General features: G+C 42.0%; 1 protein-coding gene across 1 annotated transcript in view; it reads right to left on the reverse strand.

The window, feature by feature from the left end:
• Positions 1-14,923, reverse strand: part of LOC146628660 (ephrin-A5-like) — an 80,732-nt gene extending 65,809 nt beyond the window's left edge. The window contains exon 1 of the mRNA XM_085357987.1: positions 14,167-14,923. Coding sequence (XP_085214113.1) covers positions 14,167-14,291 — 125 coding nt within the window. The 5' untranslated portion in view covers positions 14,292-14,923. The remainder of the gene's footprint in view (positions 1-14,166) is intronic.
• Between the last annotated feature and the right edge of the window lie 2,332 nt (positions 14,924-17,255).

The following is a 17,255-nucleotide window of genomic DNA, read 5'->3' on the forward strand; positions in this document are numbered from 1 at the left end:
CTGGGTTATTTCTACCCTGGTGTATCTGGCACAGTTCTGGTTATCAGTGCTCTGCGGGCCAATGAAAGCACAGCTGGTCCATGGCTCATTGGCTGCTGAGGGGTTATGATTTAATCCTGATTGGTGACTTTCTACAAGAACACACCCAGTTTTTTTTTTCCCTTATGGGTGCAGTGGTGGGGGTATCAGGGAAGGTGGTGGGGGGGTGCTTGGATCAAATTTGCATTTTACCCATTTTCACTGTAGTGTGCAGGGTTTTAACCAAATTTTGAACATTTTGAAGGTTTTTAACGACATGGACGAAATATCGGCAGATTGTTAAAAAAGACTTCTCAGCTGGGGCTTTGGCCTCGCAAGTTGATTTGATTTCACCCGAAATAACAATTAACATCATTATAACAAAGTTGACGCAAACTTTCGGCCCACACAGAATCAAAATTTTATTTGCAGTGATTTCAAATAATCGCTAAATAATAGCTACTAATTGGAAAAGTCAAGAAGTGTGTCAAAGAGTCGTGCTGCATCACAGCACCACATCTCCCACTACACTGCTGGGTTGCTGGGCAAAATTTAGAATGGGCCTGCCTCCATACAGGAGTGGATTGGTGGATGGTAAATGTGTGTGACGTCTTAGCCGGCGTGTTTCTCTAACCCCCCTGTGTATCGCGTGTCTAGACCTCACCAGCACTACTTCTGGAAAGACCATGTGACCCAAAGAAGCAGTCACAGGACTTCGACACCCAAGTCCAAGTCCATTTTCCCCCCATCCTCTTCTTCTTCAATCAATTCTTTCCTTTTATTCCAGCCAATAATCAGAGAGGTTCAAAATAAGTGAAATTGAGGTAAAGCGACAGAAGGGGAAACCAACGAGACATGGCGGCATTAAGGCGAGGTTCATTCCAAATCCAGTTCGCCTTTGAAAAATGATCAAAGAAATTTCCCCCCCCCCCCATAATTTAGGCTAAGCAGTCATAAGATTTAAACATCTGAATGCTTTATTGAAAGATTAAAAAAAATCCACATTTGAATGAAAATTTAAAACATAAATGGAGGCTTACATTGACTACATTTTTGTTTTAACATTTTTTCATGATATAAAAAATGTTCCTAAATTATTAAAATCTTTGACTTTAACATTACATTTAATTTCTTTCGAATTTTATTATTTAAATCAAGTTTACAGCACCATACTGTCATATGTCACAGTAAAAGTCTAAGACAACTAGTAAACTACAAACTTACATATCAATGCTCAAGACTGTTTTGAAATGCTATTTATGTGTGCTAAAAATAATATATCTTTAAAACTTATTTTGACTCACCTTGTATAATAAATATATATGTATACATATGAACTATGAATTGAGTTGCAGAGAAAAATATGAACTTCAATTATTTTTAATAAAAATACATGTATGTTGATATAAATTGTACTTTTTTACATATTTTAGTTACAAATGTATAACTGTTTTTTGTTTGACTATGTAAAAGACATATGAAGACATATGATCATATTTATTGTAGATGCAAGTACAGTTATTAATATAGTTTTGTACATTTACTTAAAGTTGCTGATTCAGCTCCTAAACTATACATTTAACGAAAAATATTTTTTTAACTTCTCTTCCCTGTAACAAATATATAACCCCTGACATAAAAAAAGAAAAAAAATGACACCTTTCTGTGATTTTTATTCCACAGCATCGAGTTGTATTTTTTGGGGTTTTTTTAGTACGTTGATGCAAAGAAAAAATAATTAGTGAACTTTTGGTGACCAGGCTTTTGAAACTTACAGAAGTGCACTAAAACTTAATAGTCACCTCCGTCCAGAGACAGAAATATGAGTACTGAGCCATAAAGACTTCTGATGGAAACCTAAGCAAACGGCACATTCAGGAAACAAATAAAACATCTTTATGAGCGAGATTTTATGATCTTAATAGGCACACTCCCGGTCCAGTGGCCTCTAAGTGCTCCGCTGGACAGGTCTGTGTTTCAGAGCCGACTTCAGCCACCGGCTACTGTCTGCAGAGCCACACGCAAAAACTCTGCACAACTTACTGTTTTTATTACGCTGCCTGCTGGATAATTAAAAAAAACACTTTCTATGCCTGTGAAGCTGCAATAAATTCCCATTAGCTGTGAGCGATTTTGCACTTTAAAACACTGCATAAGAGACTAATTCAAACACAACAAACTCAGTATATGTAGGAATCATATGGTCTGAGTAAGAGAAACTAGTTCCATGAAAGGTTTTATAGAAAATCGGTGGTTTGGCTGTGCTTATTAAACTGCAATAATCAACATATTTTCCACTTAGTTCACTCTAATCCTATATTTTCTTTTTAAAGCAGTAATTTTTCAGCAAAAGCAGTGATTAATGTTTAAGTATTTTTAACGTTGGGGAATTTTCTTGACTTAATCTGTTCATTCCATCATTCCAATTCCCTGAAACTTTAAAAAACCCTCATCAAAAACAGCTACATTTTCATGTATGCAAGGGTAAATTAGAGTGATTTATGAGCTGGATTAAATCAAGTATTAACTCATGACTACCTTTGTAAATTGAATATTTGTAGCTTTTATTTAAGTCTGAACGTAACTTCTTTCTCCAAGAAATTAAAGAAAACTTTTTGTGAGTGTTTTTAATATTCAGTTTATTTATCCCTTTACTTTCCTGTTGGTCTAATAACTATTTGACGTTAAACCGCAGTGAAACTTTAGCCGTCTCCTCGCCTGTTCTTTAAGCCTTTCCTCAGAGTCTTTGATGTCGGATGTGGCAGGTTATCTGTGACCTTGTCCCTTTTGTTAAACAGACAATGCGGGCTTGTTGGGCCATTAGTTTTTCTTTGTAGGTGCTCGTCTAGGTGTGATATCCACCCTGCCCCTGCTGATCCCGCAGTCGACCTAAAGAAATGCACTACGGGGACAAAGAAAGCCTTCTGGGGCCAAAAATACCCCAAAGTTATTTACTGCATTCCAAACCAATCAGAGTAGAACTACCACTAAATTTATCTTAGCTAAACATCGTCAAGTTGAAGATTAAAACCAGTGCATAAGAGGGGTAATAACAGCTGATAACAGCTTCTTGTGTGATTCATGAGAACGTAGTACTCCGCTCTGGCGGAGAAGTCTCATTGGCAGGGAAGAGGAGAGCAGCGATTGGCTGAGACGGTGACATAGGCTGTGTCGACTCAGCGCTGGGACCTGTTACGCCAGATGCCCTCCTCTCGTCCCCTGCAATGTTTGCAGCCCCACGCACGCGATCCTTCGCTCCGCTTGGCTGCACCCTCTCATCGCATTACTTCTGCTATTCTAACTCCTCCATCAATTATGCACTAGAATAACTCAGAGCCTTGATGGAGCCAAGACATAAAAGGGGATCATCAGCGCGAGCGCTCGCAGCGTCTGCCCGCGTGTTCCCACTGTGCTGCTGCCATTGCTGCGACCAGTGATATGAGCCAAGGTACCAGCTCATGTAAGGGCAGCTGTGGCGGCGCACACCGAAGGGTTCGTGCAAAAATCAAACGCACCGTGTATGCTCAGCATTGTGTTAGTGGGTCAATCAGAAGCAGCATGAACAACAAGGTGAAAAAGCAGAATTTTAAGATGCTAAACTTTTCCTGCCCTCATTGTTGAACTAGCTTCTTTCTAACTGGACTTGAATTTTGATTCATTTGAGGCTGGAGTGCTCGAAAAAGCCTCAAGAAATCAAAAATCACGTCATTTTCCAAGATTTGTTTAATCTGGTTTCATTTCAGTGCACATGTCGAGTCTTTTTGACTCTTTTTAAGGGTGGGAAAAGTTGCAGTTGTCTCGTTTAGTGTTTCATGCTAATTTTGATAGTTACTGTGCTGCTTTTAGCCTTTATCTATTTTCTGTTAAAGTTTAAGCTCCAGACGTACAATAAACATTTTTATCTCCAGTAATACAAAAATTCTATTTGTCAAATAATTTCCCTCCATAACAGAGTCCAAAAAACCTGAATTATCTTCAGAGAAGTGAAAATTAATTTTGGCAACGCAGAAAAAAATCTCATTTTCACCAGACGTCAAAACGAAACTTTTAAAATATTCTTGAAAAAAAGGAATCGTTTAAAAGATTCTCGGGGAAAAAAAACAAGGAATATTTTAAAAGATTCTTTGCGCTCGATTGAAGAAAACCTGACTTTAAGGACTCGGTAGGAGGCGTAAAATACGCCAGGATCAGTAGCATGGAATGAGAAAACATCAGAAACTGCTCGTGTGATAGCCCGGGATTCGTAACCTACTTTTTTTCCCCTGAAACAAAATGGAGTCGAATTTGGAAAATGGCTGCCTGTGCTGCACCGCTCCGCCACACACCGCAGAGAAAAAGGCGAAGAGGAGGGGAAGTCAGTCAGCCACGTCTATGGAAAGTGTACAGATCTTGGCAGTCTGAGATTTCAATTAATGGCCCTGAAGTTCGAGCTGTACAGTGATAAAATACCAAAAACAATTTAATCACAGTCATTCATCACCAAAGCAACAGAGGCCAGGAAAGGATTTGTGAGAAATAATATTTTTTTTTAAAAAGGCCAACATCGTGTCGACCCTTGTGCTAAAGTCATGGCGGTCCTGACCTGGATTTCTCCTGGTTTGCGTGTGAAGGTTTGTCCAGGCTCTATCGTGAGATCACAAACAGCTTTTTTAATATTTCATGGGTCCCAAAGCACCAAGTCTGCTGAAATCCAACAGGAGGAAACACTTTTGAGTTTCAACAGGCCGGCGAGCCCCACGAAAGGTCCCGCAAAGCCACACCAAGTTCACTAAACAACACATGCAGATAAATAACAGTCAATATTTTTCACCGCAGGAGTCTGAAAATGGCCAAACAGCTAAAAAGCCTTCTCTGTTGTGGTATGAAAAAATCACAGCTCTTAACCAGCATCAGATAAACCCCCATACCAAAACGATTACACGAGACATTTGAACCCGAGAAACAAAAGCAATTAGGCAGCAGCAGAGTCTCCCACAAAAGCTTTTGGTTCATCAGGGATATTTTGGTTTGTCTTTGTGGCTAAAACCAACAAAAAAAAATATGCCTATGGTACGTGAAGCTCTGAGAGCTTCATCGCTCTGTGAATCACACATGATTCAACAAACTGACTGGAACAGTGACACGCTCACACATCAGCTTTGTCTAATTTCTTCCAAGATACACAGAAAACCCAAAGTCAGCAGCCGTTTAAAATCAGGAAATATCGTCCCATTGAGGAGGTACGCATACTTTTCGTTTCAGGCCTCCCTCCAAAAGCCGCACTGACCCAAATTTAGTTCCAGAAACACTGACTTGGAGGTTTGGCCCCTGCTGTCAAAATGATCACATTTGCTTTTCATCAAGCATATATCTGAAGCCAGTTTAGGTTTCAGATGTAATTGTGTATGATTTGAATCCACCGAAGTGCCAATTTTCTCATTACATCCATTTGTCTTAAACCAGAGGAGACAGCAAAACCTTTTTCTTTGCTGCGTCAGAAAAAAATCAAACCTTTATCCTCATCAGTCTAAAACAAAAAAAAAAGCTCAAGGAGACTAATTCACTTTTAAATAATCCAAACATGTCAAAGAAAACTTTTCCACCTGATTCATTTACTTAGTAAAATACACCTGTAACTTCATTAAAGCAAAAATTTATCACTGTTGTCAAGTCATTTTATCGGTCGTAACTCCTGAAAAGTCCCAGTTAAGCAACTTCATTTGAACTTTTGTTTCCAGCACTTTTCTTCTTCTTACTTTCTGGTAAGAAACAACATAGAGTGAGGCCAAAAAACGCATTACAATCAAGAAAAATGGATTAAAGTTGACTGGCACTGGGTTTGCATGAGGTAATCTGGCTCAATAATTCACACAGTACCCACACATTTTCCTCCAAAACTGATGATTTTAGTGTGAACGGTGGCACACAATTTAAGAAACAATCGGCACGCACGTCTCGACAGTTTTTGGAGTCCGGAAAGGGACGCCAGGATGGCTGGGCAACCACCCTGCCATCTTTGATATTAAGTGATGCCCTGCAAACAGCGGCAGCCGTGCCCAGTCTGTTAGCAGCTTAGTGGCTCTTAGGACTTTTTTGGAGGCACTTTTTTGAAGCTTTACTGCAGTCATTAGGAGTTAAGACTGATTAATGTGAATGGTCAGGCAGGGCCTGGCTTTCTGAGGGAAGAACAGAGAGGGGTGAAGGGTCTCACAGGAAGTGTTTTGTGTCTCCACACAAAGGGGAGGCTGACCTCTTAAGCCCCTTAGAGCCTCTTTGCTAATACCCTCACCGGTGCCTACAAAGACACAGGGGATGCCATTTCACCACTCACATTTAAAGAGCACACACACACACATACACACAAAAAAGGCCCGCTAAGATTAAAACGGCAGAAAAGTGAAGCTCTGTGCAGTGGAGTGAGACGGTGTGAGATCAGGCCTGAAGAGTCTCCCACTAACACAGTGACTGTCACGCATATCAAACGCAAGAAGCCAAACTCTCACAGTATCTGATCTGAACTCTTATGGATCTTATTGAGGATCTGCTAAGTCACAGTTAAAGTTTTATTTCTTCAACACAAAGGGAAAAAATCTGAAGAAAAAAAATATACATATATTACAACCGGTTCCCTGAAACAAATTGGTATTTTTCACATTTTACATTATTTCTGGTTCATCTTTAATCACAACTCTTAAAAATCAGCTACAAAAATCTAATTGTACCGATCTAGACATGATTTATTGATGCTTTCTAGAGTCTGGTCCTGTAATCTGCCTTTTCTTGGTCTAGATTCTGAGCAGATTTGCATGATTGACAGGACAATGTGTGAAAGGCTCTGGCTCATTCTTTACTTTCACTAGATCAAAAAACTTTTAATGGCATTTTGCCTCATTCGGGTTTCTTTTTCTAAAACTTGACACAAGTTTTGTTGCATAAGCATTTTTCTACTTTCCACTTTTCCTAAACCGAAAGATGATGTTTACCGTTTTCTGTCTTTTTTCAACTTGCACTCACTTTTACTGAATTCCTCACAAAACTGACGCATGTTGATGCAAAGTATACATTTTCAAATGTACAGTAAGCACATTTTTCTATATGTCAAGAGCCACTCTAGACTCTAGCACCCTTTTTTAGTCTATTTCAAGAAACCTAAAAGTGCAACAAACTGACTTTTTTCTTCATTCGTGCAAATTACCAAGCATAATATCGACATTCACATACATTTTACATGTGTGTGAATTTTTAGTTATGCTGCAAGGGCAGATTTTTTCGCTTTATAAAATTCAAGAACTGGGTAGTTTTTCTTTCCTCTATGATTTTAATTGAACTACTTTGATCTTTTTCAAGAAAGAATGATTTGAGAGAATTTGTAGTAAAAGTAACTCACACTGTACTATAAAACTATAAGGCCGTTTTTCTTTTAAACTTTTGTGAAAATACACTTTTAATGCTCTTGAGTTGCTTTTTTCTTCTTTCTTTCGAAACACTTGAAACGTTGATTTGTACTGAAAACAAGTTGAATTTATTGTATTCGGCAGATGTTTTTCATTTTGGTATTTTTTGCAAATACTAAGCGTTAGAAAATTCTTACCACACATTCACAAGTATCTCGAATTAAATTAATACCTCATTGGCTGACTTTTTTTCACTTCTTTAAATCCAAGAAGTGGCATTATTCTTTAAAAAGTCTTTTGATGATGTAAAGGAGATTTTTTATTATTATTTTACATGCAAAGACATTTTCAGATTTCCTGAGGTGCTCTATTGGAGATTTAATGATTGATTTATTATGCATAGCTTATTATTCTTTCAGTATATCAATGTTTATCCCATAAATCCATCTAATCGTGTACCATGAAATTATACTTCTTAGGATTTTTTTTTTTTTGCACTACTTTAGATTTTTCTGACTCTTGGAGTAATTTTACTTAAAATTTTCGGAGAACTGCAGTAATTTAACACACAGTCATCTAGACTACTATCAGCCTTTTCCCCTGCTTTGCCGAAATGAGGTTGTATTCAAATTTTGGTCAACAGATAATTTTTTCCACTAAGTGTGATTTTTCTCCAGCATTGATTCCTGAAAATTCTTAAAGTGAGCTGATATCTCTTGCAATCTGTTTGGTGTCGTGGTGCTGCACTGTCAGCTGTTTTTTTCTCTCTCACGAATATGAAACTAAAACTATTTAGAATAAAAAAAGATGGAAAATCTGGCAATGAAAAACAAAAATGGCGAAGGAAAATGAGATGCATCGATATGTTGCTGTATCTACAGTGCATTCACTGTGCTGGACCTCAAAAGAGATACTGCTGTAAACCAGTAAACCCGCTACACAAGCTTTAGTCACTGCTTCCTGTCAGTCACTCCCTGGCAGCCTGGGGCCGTGCCCTTATTAAGGCTGATTTATGGTCCCACGCTGATGACAGTGTGTAAGAATTGTGGGAGTTGAACCAACAACAGAAGCGATGGAGACACATTTGTGGTCGTTCCTACAAAAGGCCAACAGCTAGTCACCCATTAGCAGTGACCACGCTCAGGCTGAAAGATTGGCTTAAACCATAAACCTTTTTGCAGTTGTCTATATTTCTAGGCATTCCACATATTTATGAAACAGCCCCCAAGTGGCAGCAGACTACTATAACAGGTAGATGTATATATGCAAAACTCCGCATAGCACCAACGCAGTACCATGAGGGAGTCTTTAGTCAGAGCATAAAGGGAGGATTGAGGCAGCTTCACTCTCCAGGCAGTCACAGATGGCATGTAGATTGACGGGTCTCCGCAGGAAAGCTTTCCCCCTCTTTGCAGAAAACTGAGACTATAAAGCTCCCGGTTTAATTGACCCGAAGGTTCAGCCTTCCTGAAGTACATTCTGTAAGGTACTACTGATTAAAGTACACAGAGTGGTAGGAAACGGACATATGAGAAGTTGAATATGGGAGATTTCTTATCTGAGATTTGACGCTCTTTCATTTCATGCACTGAGAGACTGAAGTGCTGTGAGCGGGCTTAATGCTTCTGCACTCTGTAATAAAATGGAAGGTAAACCTCAGATAAGATGCCTCTCGTGCTCAGTTTATTGACAGTTTCTGAAGCCCCCGGTGCAGGAAATCACATTTGCTCTGCTCTCTTTGATGCCTTTTGAGACTGATACTTCCTCAGGGTGGAAACACTGATTCTGACCCCACCCTGGGATGCCGCGGCCTGGACACTGTTCCCCTGCTGTAGCCTCTGGCCTCTTATGTGTAAGTTTCTCCGTAGAAACCCCCTGCCCCACCTTAGATAGCACACACACACTCTTCACTTCCACCTCTCCCGTCTCCTCCTCTCTGTCTCTGCATAGCTAAAAAGCCGGCTATGGGCTGCTGAGTACGATTGGAACAATAGCGGCCTTTCAGGTGTTCTGTGCCAGCGCTGGGAGAGGACTACGGTCCTGAGACCCAGTCAATATTTGGACATGGTTGCCTTTTTGTGTCCGTTTTTAATCCAAGCGGAACCAAGCAGCAGGGAGCCGGGAAAAGGCTGAGAGGGGAAAGCGAGGGTAAACACTGGGAACAATGCAAATGGGGCAACTCACAATGCCACTGGGAAACTAGCACAACATCAACTCGCCACCAAGTGAAAAATGGAGTATTGTTTCTTTAAGTGGAGATTAAAAAGAGAGCGGTGTAGGAAAAACAAATATCGGAGGTCATTCTGCCATGAGGAGAACTGTGCACGCGGAGGGTTTCACTGCAAACGGCCAATCATCAGAGAGGTCTTTTAAGTGAACACTTATACATGAAAATAGGCCACTGAAAAGATTCTTTGACTATCTTATGGAGAAATATGTTGCATCTGCTGTGGAAAGCTTTGGATGAGCATTATCAAGGATTAAAGGAAACCCCTGGGGTGACAGTGCTCCCCCTGAATGCTGGAATCCCTCTCTGCCCAGCTGTCAGGTCGTTAGTCCCACCCAATGAGGTTCTTTGATGACGAGGGGTATCAGTTTCCATGGCATCGGAGACACAAACAGCTTGGGAGATTAGGGTCGGAACTCAGCCCTGATTCTCAGTTGATCCCACCTATCAGCAACAAATAAACACCTTGGGCGAAGGCAACGCCTGCATGCAGGCCATATGGACCCGGGTGGGCTTTAATGAAGCAGCTAAATAGCTGGTGAGCGGGGAATTCGCTAATAGCTCCTTGTCAGAGCAGCACTAAATACCCAACTCGTTCACTTTATTCCATCATTTGGTTACTGACACAGCCGACTAAGCTGACAAGGAACATCTGTGGCTCATTTTTCTTACATGAGTGTTTCCACAAGGAAAAGCTGCAGTTTTTGTTTTCCAGGTTTCTTGCCTTGACTGGGCTGTTTTTACCCTGCTGTTACTTTTTTAATAAACGCTTCATATGTTACATTTATGAGGATGGATCACACTAGGTGAACATTTAATAATATAATCTCATAAAATTTATTGAGGGCCTGTAAACCACAACTGGATTTATTGCTAGTTTTCACATCATACTTCATATAGTTATTACTAAAGGTGGTCTCCATACTGTTGTGAGCATTAAAACCTTCACAGGAAAACACTTTATAAGGTAGGATAGACGTTAAATTAATAGTAATAGATAAGTTATTAATGCTTTATTACTTTGACATTAACAAATATTTGTTGGCACTCCAAGATCTGCTCAACTAAACATTTAAAGTTATTTCTTAAACATTTGGTACAACTTTTTAAAGCAGATTGCAGCAGCAGTTAACTGTAATACCTGAAAATACACCAACAACATTTCAAAAACTTTTTTTATTTTTGATCATATGTTTCTCTCCTTCTAAATGAGAAGTTCTCGGTGTTTTTTGGGGCCAGAGACTTCTTACAGAGGAGAAAATCGTCCAAGGAACCCCAGAATAATCCCAACGCAGATTTAAGTGGCTGGGGCTCAGCATCACTTGACGATGTGGACTCACTCAAATGGATCTTCATGCTCGCAGCTGGCTAGCTGGCTAAAACGCCGCTCTACGGAGCAGCAGGAATGGTCCGTTACACCCTGAGAGAAGCGGATAGTCTCATGATATCATGTGTCAGGAGCATAGGAGAGTTTCAACTGGCCCAAAAGATAACGTAATGGACACAATATGCCTGTTTTACTGGCTTTAATGCACTAATATACTAATAGTAATGGATCACTTTGCAGAAACAAGGTCCTAAAACGCCCTGAGGTGTGTTATTATGAATATTAGTGCATCTGTAAATCTCACTAAATCTTCCATCAGGGTTGGGCTGTAAATGTGAATAGCAGAAAAATGTTTTGCAACCTGAGAACACAAAAGTTTGTCTGCAAAATTGCTTTCTGCACATCTTTCGATACACATAATTCGTTTAATAAACTCATATTTTATGAACAATTTATTAAGTACACAGTTCTTATTAACCTTCTCAAACGGCACGGCCACCACACAGACAATATCTGACCTAAGAGGAGACACACACTCTTTGCAGATTTATGTAAAACACCAGCATTTTTAAAGTTTATATCCAAATTAGCTGCTTTCCAAAGCAGCATAGCAGCCAAGTGCGTCACGGCTAACACCCCCTTAAACTAATGGGACAGATTGTTTCTGTCTCCTCCAGCCTTTACACCAGACAGATTTAGCTGACAATAATCTGAAGTCCTTTTAATTCTTTTTGAGGGATTTAACATTTAAAAAAATAACTATAAGTCATTATATCAATTATGTGTGAGCTGTTTCTTTTTAACAAGTCTCCCTGATACTGGAGTTCTCTTTAATTTCATTAAGTAGCTTATACAAGCACAGCGACTCGCTGTCACTGACTGTGAAAGCTTTTCAAACTCCAGGCAAGGCTGAGCCATCCTGAGGGCTGTAAATCCCTCCACCGCCGCTCCAAGTCCCGCTCATCTGAGCCTAATCAGCACCGAGCATCAGCGCAGGAAGATTGTTCCCCAAGATGAAAGCAAGGCAAACACGAACGCAACGTTTATCGAAATTACAAAAAAGGGCTCCTTCCAGCTCCTCTGAAACAATGGAAAAAACATGAAAATGTCAAAGCATTTCCATTTTTCACGACTCACTTCCCATTTCAATTCCAGAGCTCCTGTAGGGCATTTCATGAATGGCTGAGTATGGACTGCTGCTCCGGATGCCATTTTTCCTCACTTTGGTCAAATATGCAGCAGAAACAGGAGAAGAGGGGGGTAAGAAAGCTCATCTGGAAGTTGGGACTGTACCGCAGCAGGTTCCCAGGACTCCAACACTGAGTATGGTTACATTAAACAGCGGGGATTCAGCACCCGCCAGCTTGTATGGAATACTCTTAAGTTCTGCTGCGGGTCAGGGGCCCCTGGGCTTTTTAGCATGGCCCTCTTTTACATTATACAGCAAGGGTCAGGTTTAGATTAAAGTCATGAATGAGAAAAGGAGACAGTCATTTAGAGTTACTCATTTATTTAGTCCCTATTCTGTCGAGACAAAGTCCAGGCAGGGTGCCGTGCTGGGCCCGTCATCGGGCCCCATGGCCAGCGGTACTGCCCTGGTTTTGACCCTGACAACGGTCCCCTCTGTGCTGCTTAACCCGCAACTTGCCTGGTTACTACCAAGTGTGTGACCTCAGCATGTGTGGATCTCTCACAAGACTGAGCGCCACGCTGTGCCTTGGCCGCTGCTGAAATACCCCTGTGTACCCGCTTATTGTCTGCCCCAGCATGGGCCAGGAGGAGGGCGGACAAGGCGGAGGGGACACTTGGATAAGGGGGTGGGGGGGGGGGGAAGCATGGCAACCAAGAAACTAGACTTGGGAACTGGGAACTGCTTCAATGCCAAAAATGGAGGGAGGAGAGGACCTGCAGCCAGCAAGTGTGACAGAAGGCTGTTATCAGACTCAGATATCTTTCTGTTAGCAGCAGAGCAAGAACTGCATCACCTCCTTTGATGTCACCGCTGCAGCATTTGCATTTCTATCATTAACATCCTGTCAGTTTAACTCCTCCGTAACACACACTTGCCCTCAGGGTGACCATTACAAAGACATACAAAGGCTCTTGATGTGTGTTTTGACTGTTGAAGCCCAGAAACCAGTTCCTGGCCTCTGAGCAAATGTTGATATAATATTTATTTATTGACTCATTCTGAAACTGCAGCCTGCTAATAAAGAAAGTATTCAAGCTGAAACAAAGTGACAAACACTCATCATATCACTATGTGCTCCGGTGCTGAAGGTGGAAAAGTGAAGCACTGAGTCACTGAGGGAGGGAGGCGCCCAGGCACAAGCAAGGGGAAGTTTCGGAGGAGAAATGTCACCTCAGGATCCAAGCAAAAGTTTCTGGGAGAAACCTCTCAAACAGGAAGCAAGAAACACATCAGATTACAATTTATCAGCGATAGTGCGATAGATCAATAACATTAACCCTAAGCTGACAGGGAATATCAGCAATCCCTCACAGGATGAGTCTCCATTTGGCACCAAAACGATCCTGTCATTTCTAATCGATGACAGCAGACTGCAAGCGGCTCAGCATTATTTTTAAAGCAGCACAGTAATGCATTCCCAGCAGCACTTGTAACACTTCTGCATTCAAATTTCCAGCCTGATCATGTGGAGCAAACAGTGAGCATTAATGGATAACAGCACGTAAATGACAGCCTGTGTAAAAACACCTTGTTGTTGAGGAGCTGTCACGGGGAGATTTATGCTGCTAAATGTGCACGGTTCATTACAAAGAAGACTCAGATATGAGGGGCAATTAATCTTCAATCAATGCAACAATCCATCAACAAGGACAACAATTATTAAGGTGAGTGAGGCAGCGAGCAATCTGCCAGGCTTGCGTTTGAAGATTTAAAAATGGTGGCACTTAAAAGGCAAACGTTACATCATGGACACAAACAGGTGTGATAACAGCTGAGCCATTAAATTATCAGTATTTAACGTTGGGTTTTTTGCTTTGCTTCCTAAAGTGCATTACCTTCAGTTGCGCGCACCTGTAATGCCACAAATGGAGCTGAGAGTGTAACCACCTCAACCAATCAATCAGCCTTTTGCACTGCTGCACACGGGGCAGCACACGGGGCAGCGCACAGGGCGCTCCGGCGGGGCACAAAGAGCCCCCTCTCCCCGCTCCGTGTCGCTGCGTCCCTGTGGGATAGCGGGATTACTTACTTGGGGTTGGTTCTGTTCCAGAAGACGGCATAGCGGTCGGACACCACCTTGGAAGCAGGGTCCTGGCCGTACACGCACATCCCAATGATGAGGATGAGGAAGAGGATCATGTCCACCTGCGGCATAATTGCTGTGGAACTCCGATGAACTGAAAATTGGCCGAAAGTCCTTCTTGAATCAGGTTTAAAAGCTCTGATGTGTGCTGGTTGTGCCTGTGTGAATGACAGTCCACTTTTATTTCCTTAAAGATGGAGCTCTATTCTTCTGTATCTGGAGCTTAAACGCCGTCTTCTTCATTTAAAGCAGCAACTTGGGGTTTTAGCAGTCAGATCATTTCCTCGATCGGATCTACTTTAAATCAAGAGACACCACAAAATCACCGTTTCATCCACGGCTCAACTCCGCACCGCGCAGCGAACAGTTTCTCCAACTCGCAGTGAAACAGTTCAAAACAGGAGGCAGCCCTGCGCAATCTACGCAGTACAGAAGAATTATATATATGTGTGTGTGCGTGTCTTTTAGAATAAAAGAAGCAGCAGGAAAGTGTTCCTGGTAGCGCAGAGGTTTTAAAAAGAAAAAGCGCAGACACCCAGTCCCCGTGTCGCCGCTCTCGCCAGCTCGGGACCTCTCCTCTGGCTCCCCGTGGATCCAGCGACAACCACTCAAAGCAGCAGCTTGAGCTCCGGCTGAATCCGCAGCTGTCCGATCTCTCCTATCCAAGCGACCGAGAGCAACAGCACGAGATAACAAAGCTCTCGTGTAAACGCGCGCGGTCTTCAGGTTAAATGTCCCCCGACGAGCCGCTCTGCCACGTAACCGAGAGCGCGCCAGAAGCGGTGCGAAGCAAGTAAAAGCAGCGCCGTGTGGCTCCCGCTGCCAAGCTCTCCCGGACCAACCCCCCCTTCTCCTCCTCTACCCCCCCCCCCCCTCTCTCTCTCTCTCCCTCCCTCCCTCCCTCCCTCTCTCTCTTCTACCGGGCCAGCCGGGGAACACTGGAAAAAAATCTTGACAGTTGAGAGGCTAGAGCTCGGACTGTTCAGTCTTCTTGATTCTCTTTTCCCAGGAAAATAAGTCAAATAAAACCTGGATTCATCGGCTATTTTTGCTTTTTCCCACTTTTAAATAAACCATTTCCCCCCGAGGAGATCGTTTTTTTGAATGAAAAAATGATCCAACCTCACAAATTCACCATATTATTTGTCGTGCTCGTGCACGGGGGAGGTGGGGGTCATAATCAAGTTCTTCACGGTGGGGTTTTGAAGCCGAGCCGCTGCAGCGGTGTTTGTTGTTGCAGATATTTCTTGCAGTGTACAGTTTCACGGGTGCGCGCTCTCCCATCGGCTTTGGATTTTTGAACGAGGTGCGTTTCGCTTTCAAAAACAACACATCTTCTCCAACTCGAGGGGGTGAGAGGGTTTGAGGGAGGGTGGCTGGTGTGTGCGGGCTTCCCACGGGCCCGCAGACAGACCTCAGATCGCTGCGCAACCAGCCACTTTCACTGGTTCAGCTTCATTTTCACTAAGCAGCCATTCTCCTAGTGTCCAAGTTTCATTTTCTACTTGAAAAGTTTTATTCAAATGTGACACCAGCGTGCAGATTGCGTTTCAAACAGTCGTTTAATGGATTTACTGACATAATTATGTCAATAAAGAGCTCTTCTGGTGGCCTGAAAACAAGCTTTTTAATTTCATTTTCTGTTTTTTTCCCCCGAAAGCACTGTTTTCACTTGGGAAGCTGCCATTCTCAAACCTGTAAAACGATCTCAAGCGCTCTGCTGGCAGAGTTTTCTCTTGTTTTCTTGGAGAGAAAAAACAACATTTCCATTTTCTCTAAATAGCCAAATATTTTATTGTCTGAACAAATGGAAACCGGGTTTATTTTTTATTCTCTTTCTTTTTTTTTCCATGGCCACACACAGGCATTATAAGACCTTTGTTTCATAGCTTCCAGTGCTGTGCATGTGCACCCTGCCATGTGTGCTGGTTTGAGTTTATGACTCAGTGCGCCACGTAGTGGTGGTCACAGGAAAAGCTCCACAGATCACGAGGATCCACGGAGGGTCAGTTTTTTTTAAGGAAGATTGCAACACTGTGCTCATGAGAGACGAGATTAAATTAACTAATTAAAGTAAATTGTGTGTTTCGGGGTGTTTAGGCTACATAAATGTCATCAGGTGAGATTTTCTTGCCGCACCGAGGCAGACGCAGATAGAGCTCAGCCTGGTGGTTGAACTAATCCTCCTTATAACAACAGTACCACCGAGGAAGCTCGTCTGAGTGCCACTGGGCTCAGCAAGAGGATTGTAAACTGCACTAAGACACTAAACAGTCGCTCTTCACACTGTGGCTTCTGTTCACTAACAGCTTGATTTATTCCAGCTGAAAAAGGCCGGCTGAACTCCATCTCGCCTCCTTCAAAGTTTAGCTCAGTTTTTAAAAACTACTCAGAGCACAATGTGAAATTGCTTCAATAAAAGCAACAGTTAAATGAATGAGAAGAAAATACTTTTTTTCCCTCCACATGATGAGATACCCACCACCCCCACTCTTTTCTTATTTTACCAGGAGGCAAGCTTTGGGGTGAGAGCAGCTTGAAATGATGTGAAAGTGAAAGGGCATAGGGTAGATATCACATCAAATTATCACATCAAATGCCTTATACAGTAAATCAAATCAAATGTTTTTCTGAGTGGGACTCCGCAGCTGAGTGGTTAAGTGGTTCACACAGCTGCCTCAGAGAAAGATGGTTTCAATATGTTTTTATCCACTGAGTCTTTTATGTGCAGTGTTCTCCAAGAGTGCCTGTTGCATGTTCAGATGTTAGCTGGTATCTGTCTCTGTCATTTGATGCTGGGTAGGTGGGCGTTCATCAGTTTTCTGAGAAATGGCAAATAAACCATTTCATCCTCATCGCTAGCTTTGGGAACATCTTCACTTATAGAGCTCCTGTCATCAGTATCTTCCAGCATGAAAGAAAATGCTGCTCTGCACTGAACCTGACACCTGGGTGCTCCACAGTATGTTCTTACAAACAGTAAGTATAAACCACAGACTATAGAAAAGATTGATGTCAGTACCATTAGATCTTCT

This window comes from Diplotaxodon limnothrissa, linkage group LG7, assembly GCF_057381915.1.
Source record: "Diplotaxodon limnothrissa isolate DT_005_m linkage group LG7, D_limnothrissa_male_GT1.1, whole genome shotgun sequence".
Classification (NCBI taxonomy): Eukaryota; Metazoa; Chordata; class Actinopteri; order Cichliformes; family Cichlidae; genus Diplotaxodon; species Diplotaxodon limnothrissa.